Source organism: Paroedura picta, chromosome 2, assembly GCF_049243985.1.
Source record: "Paroedura picta isolate Pp20150507F chromosome 2, Ppicta_v3.0, whole genome shotgun sequence".
Classification (NCBI taxonomy): domain Eukaryota; kingdom Metazoa; phylum Chordata; class Lepidosauria; order Squamata; family Gekkonidae; genus Paroedura; species Paroedura picta.
In genome coordinates this window covers 74,129,981-74,148,580 of record NC_135370.1, presented here as the reverse complement: position 1 = coordinate 74,148,580, position 18,600 = coordinate 74,129,981, and the positions used below count along the sequence as shown (strand labels likewise).

Sequence of the window (18,600 nt, the reverse complement as noted above, 5' to 3'; positions counted from 1 at the left end):
CTAATCTCACAAGCCAGTAGTGGAATAGCCACTGATGATTCACTTACACAGGATTGCAACTCCAGAGTTTTCCAACTATTGATATGTATATTTGATACAGTGGTTGAAGGGTCAAAATGAGCCAGGGGCAAGCCCAATCCAGCTCCCACTGCAAAGGCCACTCAACTGGCCACAGGGCCAGTAATGTCCGCTGGTTTCCCCAATATGTGCAGCAACAGCAGAGAGGAACTGATACCTAGTGCAGGCTCCAAGTGGTCTCTGGCACCAGCAGAGCCATTGGGCCCTACCTCTGCTTGCTCCTGGCCTCCCAGGGAAGCGGCACACTGGGAACTTTCCCCACAAATAGCCACTCTCCTAGGTAAAGCTATGGAGAACTAAGTCAACTATAGCCAAGTAGGCAGTGCAATGCGAATCCTAGACAGGGACAAAGCAACTGAAGGCTGACATGCAAAGGTCTTCACTACCATGCACATACTCAGGCCCCATTCTTATAGTAGGCAAGAGATACAGAGAGAGGAACTTTCTGCTGATTCATGCCTACTAAGGAAGCCACAGAATAGGCCCTTCATGGGTTAAATAGCAAGACCGAGGCAATGATGTTTATGGAATCCTGCTACATGCAGGAATTGCCTCTACCTTTGGGAGCTGTACTGTGGGGTCAGCCATCTCCATTGCTGCTGCTGGTGGTTCACCAGGGCGCTCTAGGTGCTCAGAATGCAAGAGGCTACCCAGTGGGGATGGAGCACAGCTCTAACCTCCTCTCGGATCCCAGGAAAGGGACTGCTTTGAGGTTAGACAGGTAGCAACCTGAGCAAGGGCCTTCTCAGTCATGGCCCCAAACTGTAGAATTCTCTCCCAAGGGAGAGCCATGTGTTCCCTCTGCCCTTATCCTCCACTAGGGAGCGAAGACTTTTTTTTTGTTCCAGGTGATGTTCCCTTACTGACCTTCCTTGTTTGTTTTAATTGCTGTTTTTACAGGTGTAGCGTTAAAAAAAATATTTTTATTCATTTAATTTACATTTTCATACTGCCCTCCCAAAACCTGCTCAGGACAGTGGAGATTGGTAACAAAATCTGGTTATAACTATCAATACCACATTAAAACAGAACCTATAGCGAATAGCAGCATGTGTTACTGTAGTCTCTCCTTGCACGGTCTCTAGCAAGAAACCTTCCAGACTAGAGTGCTTCTGTGGGAGCATCTGTGGGCGGGCCCATTGGATGTTACAGAATCAGCAGCCCCAACCAAAGGCTTGGCGGAAGAGCTCTGTCTCGCAGGCCCCGTTCCATCAGGACCCGGATCTCCTCCAGGAGTTCGTCCTACCAAGTAAGGGCCAGGGATCACCAAACGGTTGATGTTTGCAGAGCGGAGCACTCTCCAGGGGATGGAGGCAGGGAGGCGATCCCTCAGGAAATTTTTCATGTCTTTTGGGATAGCAAGGCAGGATACAGATGTTTTAGCAATATACTCTGGGGTCCTTGAGGCACTGACAGATTTTGATCCTTGTCATCCGTTGCAGCCCTCTCTATGTTGTTGTGATACGGGATGGGCCTTTGGGCTTCCCTCTGGATCAGCTCTGCTAGTCTCACTTGGGAGATGCAACACAAAGCTGGCCCCTGGCCGAAGACATCATCGTGATGGCAAAGAAAACTGGATTTACCTCTTTAATGTGGCTTGTGAAAGTCATGTCAGGGGGGGGGGGTGGAAGCCCTGATCTGTTTGCAATCCCTGTCTCTGCAACCTTTTATACAAGAGATGGGGGTTAAGGACTTCCTCTGTCCAGAGCTGAAACATGCACAAGCCTCCAAATCCTAACAGCAAATGGGATTTTTTTGTGCATGCTGCAGACCTGATTCTGTCTGATTTCAGAAGTACCTGCTGAACAGAGGCTCCTATCCTCATGGGGTGGTGTTCTAAGTGAACGAAAAGCAAACACATACACAATCCCTGTTCCTCAGAAATGCATGTTGTCTCCAGCAGCTGTTCATCCCGCAACCATTTCTACACAACCGACTGGAGCCTTGAGATCCAAACTTCACCCTGGAACGCAAGAAAAGCTGTGCAAAGCCACAACTGGCCTCTGGCTCCCTCAGACCCACTCTTCTAGGGGCTGGAGCCCTGCTGTTCCTTGACACCCTTTGGAGGCAACGGCTGTCCAATAGTCTAAGTGGGGCACATCTGCTTGGCAGCTCCCTTTGAGCCTGGTTTAGTGCCTTACTGAAGCAGCGTCCCACCCAAAGGAGGGTACGCCTGTGGTGCTACCAATCTTTCTACCACATGGGCTTACACCTTCTGCTCTGGCCCTCCAATGGCTCCAGGCTACCAGCATCCTACTGTGGGGAACCAGGAGGGGTGCTATGCAGCTGGTGGGAATTGTGTTGAATGAGCACCCCAAACACCCAGGGGTGCACAAACATATGCCCTGTTTTTCCTTCGTGGTCTAGGTATTGAGAAAGCTACAGTGCTGATGCTTCCACATCCCTTTCCCACCAATTCCTTCCTCATTTCTGCGGCAGCTTAATGCCCATTGGCCGTCGCTGGCTTCCTTCTTTCAGGGGAGAGTTTGCGGCAGTTCTAGAACGAAGAGAAGATGACTCATTTCAATGCCCTGCAGCCCAGAAGAGAAACCCCTTCCCCTGCTCCATGGGCAGGCCCAGAGGGAGATATCTACAGATGTTAGAGCAGCAGATCCAGGGGGAAAGACAGGATGTGGTTGATGATGTCATCACACGCTCCCTGATCAGGAGGTGCCCTGCCCTTCCTGTGGGCTGCTGGGGGCTACAGCTGGGCCCCTCAGAGAATGATTTGATTCTTGAAGCTCCGGCTGAGCTCCTTGTGGGGAAGGACAATCGAATTCAGGATGACCACTTCAGCGGGGATGGTCACATTACAACCTGGTGTGGAAGAAACAGGAGAAGCATCAGCAAGAAGAAAGAGAGAAAATGCACCTCACAAGAGTTAAAGAGCAGCATACGTTGGCTGCAGTGCCAAAATACTCTCTCACTTGCTGCGGCACCAAGGGCCACACAGTCGTTACAGCTCAACAAAGGAAGCCAGCCTTGCCCCAGCTAGCATCAGCCAAAGAGTGAGCAGCTGCAGGGGAAGGAGGCTGGCTTCTGCCATCCCTGCCAATGAAGAGAAGAGGAACATTCTGGCTCCTGTCACCAGCCACAGGACTTGCGGCTGGGTAATTATACCGCCTCCTCTTCCACACAAAAAGCAGCAAAAGAGCTACCTGGCCTCAGCTGGGTCCAAATGCCTCTTCTCTTCCCCCTGGTTTCTCAGGCTGCAAGCAGGAGCCGGGGTCTTATTTTCCATTGATGATGCCCAGTTCCTGCCACCAACACTGGTACTGAACTTTAACCGCACAAGGCCATTTTGTCTGGAAACCAGGCTTCAAAACTTCACAAAGGCAGGGAGGTCTATCCGGCACAGAGAGGATGGGAGGGGGGCTTATCGGGAACAGAAGGCACTTACCCAGAATGGTGATGGAAGGGGTGAGGCGGCCATCTCGAAAAAGCGTCTCACTGTCTATTTTTGCATAGGGGTCATTAGGGTTGGGGTCACTCGGGGTGCCCTCCACACGAGCCCATCGTCCAATGGTGCTATCCCACCCCACAATGCTGTTAAGCACACAGGTGTGATCCTAGGAGACGGGGGAGAGAGAAACAGATCGATGAAGCCCCCAACACAGAATCAATGACCTTCTGCCCCAGGGAACTGAGGAGGGCAGGGCACGCTCCCCCTAAGCAGAAGAGCCCTCACTCTGCACTGTTGCAAGCCTCCCGAAGGCAATGGACTGAGGTGGAGACAGCACTGCAGGATCACGGTGAAAGGTCGGTGAGGATTTCCACCTACAGGGAGCACCTCAAGTACTTATTGTGGAGTAAGGATTTCAGTAGGACTTTCTTTAGAGGAATTACATTTAGAATTGTGCTAAACCATTTTTTATTTATTTAAGCGTCTCTTTTTTTTCTTCCAAATGTTAGAAATGCCAATGTCCTACCTACCATTCTTAGAAAGTGAGCTGTATTGACACACTGACTTTCTGACATATATAGCCAAAAAAGAGAGAAAGAGAAGAGCTGTTTTCTATACCCCACTTTTCACTACTGGAAATACCTTTCCCTTCTTCTTCCCACATCGGACACCCTGTGAGGGAGGTGAGGCTGAGTGAGCTCTGAAAGAACTGTGACTAGCCCAAGATCACTCAGCTGGCTGCATGTGAAAGAGTGGGGAATCAAGCCCAGTTCTCCAGATTAGAGTCCACTACACCAGGGGGAGTCAACCTGTGGTTGTCCAGATGTTCATGGACTACAATTCCCATGAGCCCCTGCCAGCATTTGCTGGCAGAGGCTCATGGGAATTGTAGTCCATGAACATCTGGACGACCACAGGTTGACTACCCCCGCACTATACCATGCTGTTTCTGGGCTTTACGCATTTGTATATTCAACCCTGAGCTTGAAAGTTTCTAGTTAGTCCTTGAATAAGAACATTAAAAAAAACAACTTTCACAGTACTCTAGTGCCACCTGCTGGGCACGGAACAAGCACTTAGAGCTTTCTAAGAAACAAGCTTCCCTGCTTGGGGGGAAAAGGTTTAGAATTCCTTCTCTCCAATATTATTTTTTCTGCAGAAACTGCATTTTAGAAAAAGAAAACACCTTCTAAAATCTACCTGCCACTACATACAGTTTCAGAGTTGTAGTACTAGCCCTGATTCAGTATATCTTTGGCCACAACATCTCATTCCTCTGTGAACTTTCCAGGGGCAAAACACTGATGACTGATTTCTTAGAGAAGCAACAGCATGAAGGAAAGTTTCTAGCTCTTCAGCAACAAATCAGGAATAAAACTACACTTATTATCCTAAAAATGAATCTTGACCCACAGATTAGAGCACCTCCCTGAGAGAGCCACCTACCTGGAGCGAAGCCCCATGCAGAATAATGGATTCACGTACACGAACTCCAGCCCCAATTGTTACCCCTTTTCCAATGGAAACATTGGGACCCAGCTGCAGAAAAAGCGCATAAGGAAAGTCCTGTTGGATTAGACCAGTGGGCTACATAGTACAGCATTTCACATAGTGGCCAAGCAGTTAATCTGGAGGGCCAGCATGGCCAAGGGCTTGCTCTGAGGTTGCCTCCTGGCACTAGTATGCAGATGCTTACTGTCTCTGAATGTGGAGGCTGCCTTTACACATTACGGACCACTCTCCCATGGATGTGTCTAACCCCCTTCTAAGGTCACCCATGCCTCTAGCCATCTACTACCTCCCTCCGGCAGCAAATTTTATCTTTTCATCACTGACGAAAGTAAACTGGGGCAGACGTTTCACTTTTAAAACACATATATGGCCACAATGAGTCGGGTCATTAACCACACAGTATCCTTTTAGATTTTCTAACCCAAGGAATGCATTCTATCAGGCCTTTATTTAGTGTCATTTGAAATAACTTCCGAGCACCATCTAGGAATTGGATACTCTTGTGTGCCCCTTGCAGCTACCTTATTTATTTATTACATTTTTTTATACCACCTTCCCCTGAGGTTCAGGGCAGTTCACATGGGATGTAAAGAATACATCGAACTAGTTTTTTATGTCAAATCGAAAGACAACAATGGTGCTATTAATAATAACTATAGAGGTTAACAATTTAATGGATAAGATGGAAGAGCACACCTTCTAACTAGCCCCCACATTTTTGTCTGGCTCCCTCTTCTGAAATCAAATGTTAATATTTGCACTTTAGGGCAGCGGTCCCCAACCTTTCTGTGGTCGGGGATCACCTCCGGGGTAGGGGAGAGCTGACGGCCTGGGCACTGAGCGTGCATGTCAACTGCATGCATGCATGTTTTTGCCAGCAGGGGGCAGTAACGCGCCTGCGCATTTGCATTGCCAGCATGCCGGCAGCCGCACCTGCCTCTTCCCCTCCCTCTCGCAGGGAGAAGCTTGCTGGGCCTGGTGAGCTTCTCGCTGTGTGGGGGGAGGGGGGAGGCAGGCGTGGCTGCCGGCGGCCCAGTACTGTGGCCTTCGCGTGACTGTCATGGCGACCCCTGCTTTAGGGGTCACTTTCCATTATATGAATGCTGTACCTATAGCATTATGACCAATGTTTCCTATTGGTGCAACAAGATCTACATCTCATAGAACCAAGTGGAAGATCACTCCCTCTCTGGTTAACTCAAGCATATATTTACTCAGTCAGTGTGAGGGTGGCTGACGTCTCAGTAATTTATTATCTGCTTTAGCCACCTCTCTTATTTCTTTCTCCATCTCAAGATCAAACTCAAAAGTTTGATCAGGCGGACGATATTTTACCCCCATCTAAGGCAGAGGTAGTCAACCTGCGGTCCTCCAGATGTTCATGGACTACAATTCCCATGAGTCCCTGGCAGCAAACGCTGGCAGGGGCTCATGAGAATTGGTAGTCCATGAACATCTGGAGGACCGCAGGTTGATTACCCCTGAGGTATATAAGTATATCCAACCATATCATTTCTGGCAAGGAGTTTGTTCTCGTAATTTTTTAGAAACGTTTTTGACTGTAGGCCTTCTAACATGCAATGCAGGAGAAAGAGTATCAGTGACCTGGCACTCAGGATACTGCTTCCTTCATCTGTTCTGCAGTGTACGGGGGGGGGGGGGCACAGTCCCTATGCTCCTGACTACACCCAAGTTAACAAACCACAACGCTGAGGCGGCTCCAAACCCATGGGTCGGGCTCATTATACCCACTGCACTTACCACAGCAGTTGAATCCACAGAGGCTGTTGGGTGGATATAGACGTTTCCTGTGTTGAAAAGAAGGAGCGACACAATTGGTTCTTCTCCCCACTGCAGGATGGTGAGAGTTCATTTGATCTCTGTGAAAAGCATTCTGCTTTCCTACAACAATACAAGCATCTGGCTACAAGGGCAGGTGTCTCAGCTGTCCCATCTTGGAGCTCTCTCTATGCATATATAATTTCAGGATAATCTTCTCCCTCCCCCTATTTCAGATTCAGAACCAAAATGCTAGGGATTCCTTGGCAACACAGCCTCCCTGCAGGGACAATATGCTGAACCAAAGGCAGCTTTCCCCAAGTACGATGTCTGCAGGTTCTGTTCTCCCAATTCAGAGAAGAAAGGACAATTGAAGAGAGGGAGGAGGAAAGACAGAGGCATTCCAGTGCCTCAAATAACCAGAAAGCAGAATGGTTTCCTAATCTGAAGGACCAGCTTCTCCTGCCCATCTATGGAGACCATTCTCAGAAGCTGGCTCTTGGTCCCTCCTCCTTTGGAGTTGGTAGAGCTCTTTACTAGGAAAAAGAGCTTCATTGTTGTTGTTTCTTATCTGTAAGAAAATCCTCTGCAGCCATTTGTGCCTAACATCCTCATTAACATCTTTTAGAAGCAGGATATCCTTGTCCACCACTTGAAACTGGATTTGGTTTCTGATAATCTAAATGGCTTTTTAAAAAATAATCTTTATATTCAGTGGCTACAGAGTAGTTTTACAATTTGGAAGTTTCCTTGGACATTTATCTTAAGTGAAAATGCAGGCTAGATATTTTCAGATCAATCAATCCAATGAAATCTTGACAAATACTTAAACAAAAGCAATGCAAATAAGGAATAGTGCTTGAGCCACAGAAACGTAAAAGAACAACCATTACAGAATTTGGAGCAACTGACCAGTGGTGCTGAAATTGACAGGCATGACCCAGGATCCCTGAAAATTGAGCTGAGGGATGGATTGTTCTTTTTTATTTTGGTGTGTGTGGGAGGGGAGCCAATACCTCGGATAGTGGGCCCATCTGGATGGTTCTGGGCAAGTCTCTCTGGATGGCACTGGTTGTAGCAGCTCAGGTACAGGCGATTGGCATAGATGGCAGACCTGGCAGAGGAAATGAAGGAGATGTTATTCTTGATACTACTACCAAGTACAGTATGTATGCGATAGAGAGGGAAGGGGATAGAATTCCTTGGCCAAAAGACAGCTAATACTTAAAATAAGCAGTGTCCATTTTGCCTTAAATAGTTCATGGGATATTTCTCTCTCTGCTGACAGAGTTCTCCTAATCCTATCCTACTATTCCCTCCCACTCTGCACGGAGATGCATGAATTCTCTTTTTCCCCATCCAGAATGCTATTCTTGCTAGCCATGCAACTCAACGTCTATATCTACATTCAAAAATAAGATGCGAATGGAAAACAGAGTCCACATATTCTGCTCCTGAGAACCATGTTATTGATTTGCAGTTCTTTTTGGCAAGGTTTGAGAAAAGCTGAAAGACGAACCAGTTGTGCAGAGCACTATAATGAAAGAAAACCCTGGGTTCAGTCTCCCAAATCAACCTGCATTACTGACTGAGAATGGCACCAAAGTGCAGCCCTTTCTTTGCTTTCTGCTGTTTCACTGGTTTTCAACAATACATTGTATAGATTGATATCCCAAATAGATATTAATAAAAAGATACCCCAACTAGGCTAGAGGCTTGTCAAAGTAAAGGACGCCAAGTTTCACAGGATGCAAAACTCTGTGCAAGATACTTGATTCTATGCTTGCATGGCAATCCCCAGGGCATGGTTAGAAGGCAAATAATGCAGAAAGCATGCTAAACAGCTCAAGAGGCTGTGGTCAGGTTAGTTCCTGAATGGCAGAACTCCTGGGAACCTTAAAGACACAATATTTTGGGTTGTGTTTGGAAGATGTGTGTGCCACCTGACCAGACCTGCTTGAAATGATAAATAAAGGTAAAGGTAAAGGTATCCCCTGTGCAAGCACCGAGTCATGTCTGACCCTTGGGGTGACGCCCTCTAGCGTTTTCATGGCAGACTCAATACGGGGTGGTTTGCCAGTGCCTTCCCCAGTCATGACCGTTTACCCCCCAGCAAGCTGGGTACTCATTTTACCGACCTCGGAAGGATGGAAGGCTGAGTCAACCTTGAGCCGGCTGCTGGGATTGAACTCCCAGCCTTATGGGCAAAGCTTTCAGACGGCTGCCTTACCACTCTGCGCCACAAGAGGCTCTTGAAATGATAAATACAAAACCATACACAAACAAAATCAATAACGTCAATTGAACACAATAATATAATAACAGTCCATAAAAGCAAGCCAGAGCATAAAAGCACTAAAAACACAGCAGTCTAAAATGAGGTGCGGATAGACCTCACTTGGAATACTGTGTTCAGTTTTGGGCATCACAGTTCAAGAAGCATGTTGACAATCTGGATTGTGCCCTAAAGAGGGCAACGAAGAGGGTCTGGTGATCAAGCCCTATGAAGAAAGGCTGAAGGAGCTGGGTATGCTTAGCTTGGAGAGGAGATGACTGATAGGTGATATGGCGGCCATCTCTATTTATTTGAAGCACTGTCATATAAAGCGGGGGTGTAAACCCCCGGCAGGCCGCGAAGGCCTTGGTGACGGGCCACCACACCTGCCTCTCCCCCCCCCCCCCCACAGAGAGAAGCTCACCAGGCCATGAGAGAAGCGGCCGCCAAAGCGGCAGCTTCACTCCCGGCCCGGCTAGTTTTCTGCTGGGGGGGGGTGGAAGAGGCAGGCGCGGCCACCGGCATGCCAGCGGGCACAAACGCACATGCGCGGCGCCCAGGCCGTCAGCTCTTCGCCACCCCCGGAGGCAGTCCTCAAGCTTAAAAAGGTTGGGGACCGCTAATATAAAGGATGAAGTGGAGTTGTTTCTTATTGCCCCAGAAGGTCAGAACCGACAAACCAAAATTAAATCAAAAGAGCTTTCAGCTAAACATCAGGGAGACCTTCCTTACAAAGCAGATCCTCAGTTGAACAGGCTTCCTTGGAAGGTGATGAGCTCTCCTTCTTTGGAAATGTCCATCTGACAACAGTGCTGATTTTGTGAATTTAGGGATATCACTAGAGGGAGGGCAGGAAGGGTTAAGCCAATGCTCAGCTATCATGGCCCTCTTAAATGCTGATTGCCACTTTGGGGTCAAGAAAGGAAATTCCCTCCCAGCAAGATAGGCCCAGGGATCCTGGAGGCTTTTTGGTTTCCCTTGGGCCTAGATCAGGGCTCACAGTGGGAGGGAGTTGTGAATCTCCTGTGTTACGCTGGACTTGGACTAATTGACCTGTGAAGTCCCTTCCAGCTCTACATTTCTGAAACACTGATAAATTAGTCTACAGGTCAGGAGCCAAACATGAGGTAGCTAAAGAAAGAAAGAACTTCTTTGTTAATCTTCTACTGGAGTAAAAAAAAAAAAGAGTAAGGCAGACGCCAGGTAAACCTCTACAGGGAAGGCATTCCAAAGGCAAAGAACCACCACAAGAGAAAAATATATAAAAGCAGCGATAGTCTTGCACACAGAATTAAGGATGAGAACCAAAAAAGAAAAATGTAGTCTGTGGTTCATTAAACAAGCCAAACCAGCTTGTGAGGATGTAAACTCCACTGAAGGGACTGCAGCTCCTTAATACGGAGGTTTCCAGAAAGCCTGAAAAACTCTTGCGCAGTAGGGAACAGCCTGCTTCCTGCTGCCCAGCTGTTTCAGGCTATCTTGTGCATTTTAGCCAGTTCCCTTTAGTCACTCAACTGTTTTTCTGTCTTGTTCAGACCCTTCGAGGGACTGCACATGAAAAACAGCTGAGTGTCGGTGAGGCATTCCCAGCTGTTCAGCTGTTCTTGTGGCTTGACTGAGGAACAAAAAACAGAAGTTTAAAGAGAATCAGAGTCCCTTTAAATACCTGCTTTCTGCTCTATCCATGAACCACCACATTCTGCTTCAAAACTTTGTGGCAGTGCATGACAGTGGACCCACCATGAAGTTCAGATCACGAACCATGAACAAGGCAAAAATTCATAGTGAATTTTACTTTGCGGTTTGGTTCGTGTCCATTACTACACAGAATATCCATAGGCTCAGTCTGGATTAAGCCTTGCCCTGTCCTTAGGCCTCAAAGCATTCCAACTTGTGTCAGATAGTTCCTCCCTTCCCCTTACCCAGCAGACTTGATTTGGCTCCAGAATCCTTCTGTTTTGAAAGCAAAGAGACATCCTTGCCCAGCAAGCGCTGTGAATACGTCCTGCTCCAATCTGATGGCCTCAGCTCGCTGCCAGCCATTGGCATTCTCCTCTCTGCGGGGATGGGAGAAAGTAAAAATGAGGGAGGCAGAGCTACTCATTGGAAAAGGGGGGGGGAGGAGGAAATGCATAGCTAATGGGGGGGGGGGGAGAAGGTTGGCTAAATAGAAATTTTAAACAGAATTTTCAAACTGGGAATTGAGAGTAAAAACTACAAAGCTCCCCCCAGTGCTTGGAACCAAAGAGCCCATCCTAAGCCTACATGCTCCAGGTCAGCACAGCAGAGCCCCAGTGGCACATGAGTGGAAAGCATGCAAGGTGAAGTGAACTTACCCAAGGAATGAGTCCCTGGAGTTGGGCAAATGAATGCAGGAGGGGAAGGAGATGTAGAGATGGAAAGAGACAGGAGAGAAAGAGATGGCAAGTGAGTGACCTGCTTCTGCCTGGGAGCAAGAAGGGCACAAAGGCACGGGCCGGGCAAGACACTTACAGAAGCAGCTCCTGCTGGTTCCGCTGGAAGACCACACCAATGTGCCGGAAGATTGCAGGTGTGAACAAGTAGATGCCACAGTTGATGAGCTCACTGACAAAAGTGCTGGGCTTCTCCACATAATGTAGGACCTGGAGAAGAAAGGTGACATCTTGGGAGCTGGCCACATACTGCATGAAGCCTGCTCTGCCCTCTGCCCAGTCCCACACATACCTCATGAGAGTCAGCATTAGCCACGATACAGCCATAGTTCAGAGACTGCTTTCTGTTGGCCTACAGAGAAATCAAAGCATTGTCACAGAAAAAGTATGGCGGGCTGGAAGTGGCAGGAGAACAGGGAGTTAGGTGGTCAATAATGCACTGTTGACTACAAGCCTGTAAGGGCTTCTGTAGCCCATCTGTAGCCCAGGCAGCACTGTCCACCAAGGGTAACAGATATGTGGTCTTCAGTAGGCCGAGATCTTGGGCAGTAAGCTACAACAGAATTCACATACACCACCTGAAATGCTTTTCAACCCCTTACCCATGCATGTGAGAACCAGCACGACAATGAGAGTACTGAACTAGGTTCTAGGAGGCCTATATTCAATTCTTGCCAGTGCCACGGAGGTCTGCTGGGTAATACTGTGCCAGATGCTCTCTCCAACATTAAACTACTTTACATGGCTGTCGCTGTTGCGAGGACAAAATGCAGAAGGTGAGATCAGTGTTGTAACCTGCTTTGGGTTTTCACTGGACAAGCAGGGTATATTTATATTAATAAACAGTATAGAAAACAGAAAAGTAGATTTAAGTGTGCTCACATTTAACTAGCCCCCTTCAAGGATCGCTGCCTTGTTGTGGCAAAGGGGCTTGCGTAGTTCAGTGAAGCTATGAGCTATGCCGTGCAGGGCCACCCAAGACGGACAGGTCATAGCTGAGAGCTCTGACAAAAGGTGATCCACTGGAGAAGGAAATGGCAAACCACTCCAGTATCTTTGCCATGAAAACTCTATGGACAGTTCCAATAGGCATAACGATATGACGCTGGAAGATGAGCCCCTCAGGTCGGAAGGTGTCCAATATGCTACTGGGGATGAGCAGACGGCTAGTACGAGTAGCGCCAGAATGAATGAAGCGGCTGGGCCAAAGCTGAAAGGACGCTCAGTTGTGGAAGTAACTGGTGGCGAAAAGACAGTCCGATGCTGTAAAGATTTTTATTCCATAGGAACCTGGAACGTCAGATCCATGAATCAAGGCAAGCTGGACGTGGTTAAACAAGAAATGAGAAGACTGAACATCGACATTTTAGGAATCAGTGAACTAAAATGGACAGGAATGGGTGAATTTAATTCAGATGACCATCAGGTATACTACTGTGGACAAGAATCTCGCAGAAGAAATGGAGTAGCCTTCATAATCAATAAGAGAGTAGGAAAAGCAGTCTTGGGATACAATCCCCAAAATGACAGAATGATCTCAGTTCGAATCCAAGGCAAACCATTCAACATCACAGTGATCCAGGTCTACGCCCCAACCACTGCTGCTGAAGAGGATGAAGTTGATCAGTTCTATGAAGCCCTACAACACCTTCTAGAAGCAACGCCCAAAAATGATGTGCTTATCATCATGGGGGATTGGAATGCTAAAGTAGGAAGCCAAAAGATAACCGGGATAACAGGCAAGTTTGGCCTTGGAGTACAAAATGAAGCAGGGCACAGGCTGGTAGAATTTTGTCAAGAGAATACAATGGTCATAGCAAACACTCTTTTCCAGCAACCCAAGAGACGACTCTACACATGGACATCACCAGACGGTCAACACAGAAATCAGATTGACTATGTGCTCTGCAGCCAAAGATGGAAAAGTTCTATCCAGTCAATAAAAACAAGACCAGGAGCTGATTGTGGTTCAGATCATGAGCTTCTTGTTGCAAAATTTAGGCTTAAATTGAAGAAAGTAGGGAAAAGCACTAGGCCACTCAGGTATGAACTAAATCATATCCCTGACAAATACACAGTGGAGGTGACAAATAGATTTAAGGAATTAGATCTGATAGACAGAGTGCCTGAAGAACTATGGACGGAGGTTCGCAACATTGTACAAGAGGTAGCAACTAAAACCATCCCAAAGAAAAAGAAATGCAAGAAATCAAAATGGCTGTCTGAGGAAGCTTTACAAATAGCTAAGGAGAGAAGGGAAGTGAAAGGCAAGGGAGAAAGAGAAAGATACACCCAATTGAATGCAGAATTCCAGAGAAAAGCTAGAAGAGATAAGAATGCCTTCTTAAATGAACAGTGCAAACAAATAGAAGAAAACAATAGAATGGGGAGGACCAGAGATCTTTTCAAGAAAATTGGAGATATGAAGAGAACGTTTCATGCAAAGATGGGTATGATAAGGGACCAAAATGGTAGGGACCTCACAGAAGCAGAAGAGATCAAACAAAGGTGGCAAAATTATACAGAAGAACTATACAAGAGCGAGCTTAACATCCCTGATGACCACAATGGGGTAGTTACTGACCTGGAGCCAGACATCCTGGAATGTGAAGTCAAATGGGCCTTAGGAAGTCTGAGCAACAATAAAGCTAGTGGTAGTGACAGCATTCCAGTTGAACTATTCAAAATCTTAAAGGACGATGCAGTAAAAGTGCTACACTCAATATGCCAGCAAATTTGGAAAACTCAACAATGGCCACAGGATTGGAAAAGGTCAGTTTACATTCCAATCCCAAAGAAGGGCAATGCCAAAGAATGTTCAAACTACCGCACCATCGCACTAATTTCTCATGCTAGCAAAGTTATGCTCAAAATCCTACAAGCTAGGCTCCAGCAATACGTGGACCGAGAACTTCCAGAAGTACAGGCAGGATTTCGAAGAGGCAGAGGAACTAGAGATCAAATTGCCAACATACGCTGGATCATGGAGAAAGCTAGGGAGTACCAGAAGAACGTCTACTTCTGCTTCATTGACTATGCTAAAGCCTTTGATTGTGTGGAGCACAACAAATTGTGGCAAGTTCTTAAAGAGATGGGAATACCAGAACATCTTATTTGTCTCTTGAGAAATTTATATGCAGGTCAAGAAGCAACAGTGAGAACTGAACATGGAATCACTGACTGGTTCAAAATTGAGAAAGGAGTTCGGCAAGGCTGTATACTGTCGCCTTGCCTATTTAACTTGTATGCAGAGCACATCATGAGAAATGCGGGATTAGAGGAGTCACAAATTGGGATCAAGATTGCAGGGAGAAATATCAACAACCTCAGATATGCAGATGATACCACTCTAATGGCAGAAAGTGAAGAGGAACTAAAGAGCCTGTTGATGCGGGTGAAGGAGGAGAGTGCCAAAGTTGGCTTGAAACTCAACATCAAGAAAACAAAGATCATGGCATCCGGCCCTCTCAATTCCTGGCAAATAGAAGGGGAAGAAATGGAGATAGTGACAGATTTTATTTTCCTGGGCTCCAAGATCACTGCAGATGGGGACTGCAGCAAAGAAATTAAAAGACGCTTGCTCCTGGGGAGGAAAGCTATGGCAAATCTAGACAGCATCCTAAAAAGCAGAGACATCACCCTGCCAACAAAAGTGCATTTAGTCAAGGCTATGGTCTTCCCAGTTGCAATGTATGGCTGCGAAAGTTGGACCATAAGGAAGGCCGAGCGTCAAAGAATTGAGGCTTTTGAACTCTGGTGCTGGAGAAGACTCTTGCGAGTCCCTTGGACTGCAAGGCGAACAAACCAGTCAGTCCTAGAGGAGATCAGCCCTGACTGCTCTTTAGAAGGCCAGATCCTGAAGATGAAACTCAAATATTTTGGCCACCTCATGAGAAGGAAGGACTCCCTGGAGAAGAGCCTAATGCTGGGAGAGATCGAGGGCAAAAGAAGAAGGGGACGACAGAGAATGAGGTGGATGGATGGAGTCACTGAAGCAGTAGGTGCAAACTTAAATGGACTCCGGGGAATGGTAGAGGACAGGAAGGCCTGGAGGATCATTGTCCATGGGGTCGCGATGGGTCGGACACGACTTCGCACATAACAACAACATTTAACTACTGAATTAACTGATTGTCATACAGAACAGAGGATTTGCAACTGCATTTCAGCTTTCACTTTACAAAATATTTGAGTCTTATTACTACTGTGAACTCTTGAGGTGACATCAGGCAAGCTGCTTTCAGACCTCCATTTGCAAAGGAAGGGTAATACTACTACTTACATTACACAGGATTCCCCCCCTTCCTCCAAGCAGTTTAGGGCATTTTGTATGGCTCTGCCTTCCTTATTTTATTTTCACAACAACTCAGAGAAGCAGGTTAGGCTGGGAAAGAATGGCTTTCCAAGATCACAGTGAGAGTCATGTCCAAGAGTCTCCCAGGTCCTAATAGCATAATCTAACCACTATATCAAAAGGCCTCTTGTGGCACAGAGTGGTAAGGCAGCAGACATGCAGTCTGAACCTCTGCCCACGAGGCTGGGAGTTCGATCCCAGCAGCCGGCTCAAGGTTGACTCAACCTTCCATCCTTCCGAGGTCGGTAAAATGAGTACCCAGCTTGCTGGGGTGGGGGGTGGGGGGTAAAACGGTAATGACTGGGGAAGGCACTGGCAAACCACCCTGTATTGAGTCTGCCATGAAAACGCTGGAGGGCGTCACCCCAAGGGTCAGACATGACCCAGTGCTTGCACAGGGGATACCTTTACCTTTAACCACTATATCTCATTGTTCTAAATATTACACAGCACTTCCTGATGTTTAAAGAGCTTCACATTACAGACTGGACCACAAGCAGAACTCCCCCTTCTAGCCAAGGCTGCCCGTTACCGTGGTGCCTAACATGAGGAAAGCCTCAGGGTTGCCACGCTCCCGGTGGAAAGTCAGCATGTCTTCTAGAGGAAATTCGGAACAGACATCGGCATTCAGCACAAAAAAAGCACCAGGGCTACCCGAAAGGATCTGGTCCCGGAAGTGGTAGATGCCACCTCCAGTGCCCAGTGCTGCGTATTCTTGTAGATACCTACAAAAGAGGACAGAATAGCCTTGTTTACAGCCCATGCCAAGGCTCACAGGTTGACAAATCAAAGCAGCAGCAGCAGCAACAGAATCCTGCGGTGCACAGGATTCAGGACCCGGGTGGCTCGTTTTGAAGCCAGAGCGCTTCCTTGCCCTCCCCTTAGCTACACCAAAGACATTGCTTTGTTTATTATTTATATCCCGTATTTCTCCTGATTGGGACCCAAAGTGGGTTTCCACATCATTCGCTCCTCCTCCACATTTTATGCTCGTAACGTAGGTTAGGCTGGGTGGTGGCAATGGGCTTCCATGGCACAGCCGGGATCCAAACCCAGCCATCCTGCATTCTAGTCCAACAGTCTAATTGCTGTACTGTGCCAGCCCTCAAGCGGCCACTCACCGGATGGGCATTTTGAACTCTTGCTGGGCCGACACCAGGAAGTGATTCAGAGCTTCATTGGGCTGATAGAACCCAATCAGGAGAATCTCCTTCATGTTGGGAACCTACAGAGGACAAGAAGCCATTTGGAATAACACCAGAAGTTGTCCTGGACCCTGCCCCAAAGAGTTTACCTCATTTCCTTTTCTGCTTTATGGAGTCGGAGCTGAAAAGAACATAATGATCCAATGCCTCTCCCTTCCCCCACCTCATTACCTTTGTGCATGCCTCAATGTGATGCTGTATCATCGGCACCCCTGCTACAGGAAACAGGGGTTTGGGGACTTCGAAGGACAAGGGCCGGAAGCGAGTCCCTGCGGGGGCAAAGGTCACACAATCAGAGTGCTGACGGCCAGGACTCAATCCCTCCTCCCTAAGACAGGAGCAACCCACTGGCAAATGCAACCCTTCTGACATGCCTGGATCCTGCTCCACGAGAGCTTTCCCCATTGATAAGGCAATCAGCAGGTGAGGGGTGGGAGCATCCCAGCACACCTCCATTACAGTAGAATCCAGCTCCAGAGGAGAAGCCCATTCCCACAGAATATTGAGTATTTATAAAGACATATTATGGCTCTGAACAGTTTTGGGAGCCAATGTTGATTAGAAACAAAAAAAAAAAACCTGGATACAATTGTAACAAGTAAACAAGAGATCATTATTTGGATTATGTGGACTGCACAGCCACAAGAGAGAATAAGATGCATCACACCAAGGCTCTGCAAGAGCAAAAGGCTTGAGTCCTGGGATGACAAAGACGCTCCCATTCCAGTGAAGCTGGATGTTGGGGGGGGGGGGGCAAGATCCATTCTCCCTCCCATACGCATTTCGCGGAACAGACACCCAGGGGGAGAATTTTTCACCTCATCACTTCTCTCGTTCTCCCCTCTAAAAAGAGGTGTGTCGCAGCCACCCCCACCCCAGTCGACTGCTGACCAAATAAAGGGAAACATAGGATTTTAAAAAGGAGCTAAATGGGACTCCACGGGACGAGTGTGGAGGGCTAATGGCAACCTGAGCCGGTGTGTGTGTGGGGTGTGTGTGTGGGGGGAGGGTTACGCCGGATACACTGCGGGGAGGGTGTGTGGGGAGGCTCTCACCTTTCTGGGGGCCCCCAATGAGGATCACGGCTTTCAGCATGATGCGGCCGGCTTGCAGGGGAGCAAGGGTGGTCTTGAGCGGAGACGTCCGTCGTCCCACGCGCGGCGCATGCAAACCCACCCTCCCGTCCGAGCCCCACTTCCGAGCACGTGAGAACGCCACGTCACGCCAACAGGAGCTCTTCGCCGCAGGGCGGGGCGGCGTAGTCTTGGCGGCGGAGGGCAGGGCGAGTGCCGTGCGCAGGCAAGGCAGCCCCGAATCTTTAGGGAGACGAGAATAAAGTCGCCAAACGGCAGTGCTCGGCTGGCGCTGGAGAAGGGGAGGCCCTTGGAGAAAAGGCGAGACGAAAATGCACGACCAAACCAAAGGGTCACCACGGAGTGTTCAGTTCCATCCACGTTCGATTAGGTGGCACATACACTGGATTTAGTTTCGATTCGTCAGCCGTCAGTTGTGTGAAGTGACTCTAAAGAGAGTGCTTCTAAGCATGTAGAAATGCCGTTCACTGAGGAATGCAGTTGCCC

At 47.9% G+C, this 18,600-nt stretch overlaps 1 protein-coding gene across 1 annotated transcript; it reads right to left on the bottom strand.

Annotated features, from left to right (window-relative positions):
• Positions 1 to 981: 981 nt before the first annotated feature.
• Positions 982 to 18,258, bottom strand: GMPPA (GDP-mannose pyrophosphorylase A). The gene is made up of 12 exons (XM_077320810.1): positions 18,076 to 18,258; positions 17,192 to 17,289; positions 16,937 to 17,040; positions 16,348 to 16,540; positions 11,754 to 11,813; positions 11,541 to 11,671; positions 10,970 to 11,104; positions 7,789 to 7,886; positions 6,755 to 6,801; positions 4,928 to 5,020; positions 3,479 to 3,647; positions 982 to 2,895 (listed from the first exon to the last, which is right to left on the bottom strand). Exons 1-12 carry the CDS (start codon positions 18,113 to 18,115, stop codon positions 2,795 to 2,797), a joined length of 1,269 nt encoding a protein of 422 aa, XP_077176925.1. The 5' UTR covers positions 18,116 to 18,258; the 3' UTR covers positions 982 to 2,794.
• Between the last annotated feature and the right edge of the window lie 342 nt (positions 18,259 to 18,600).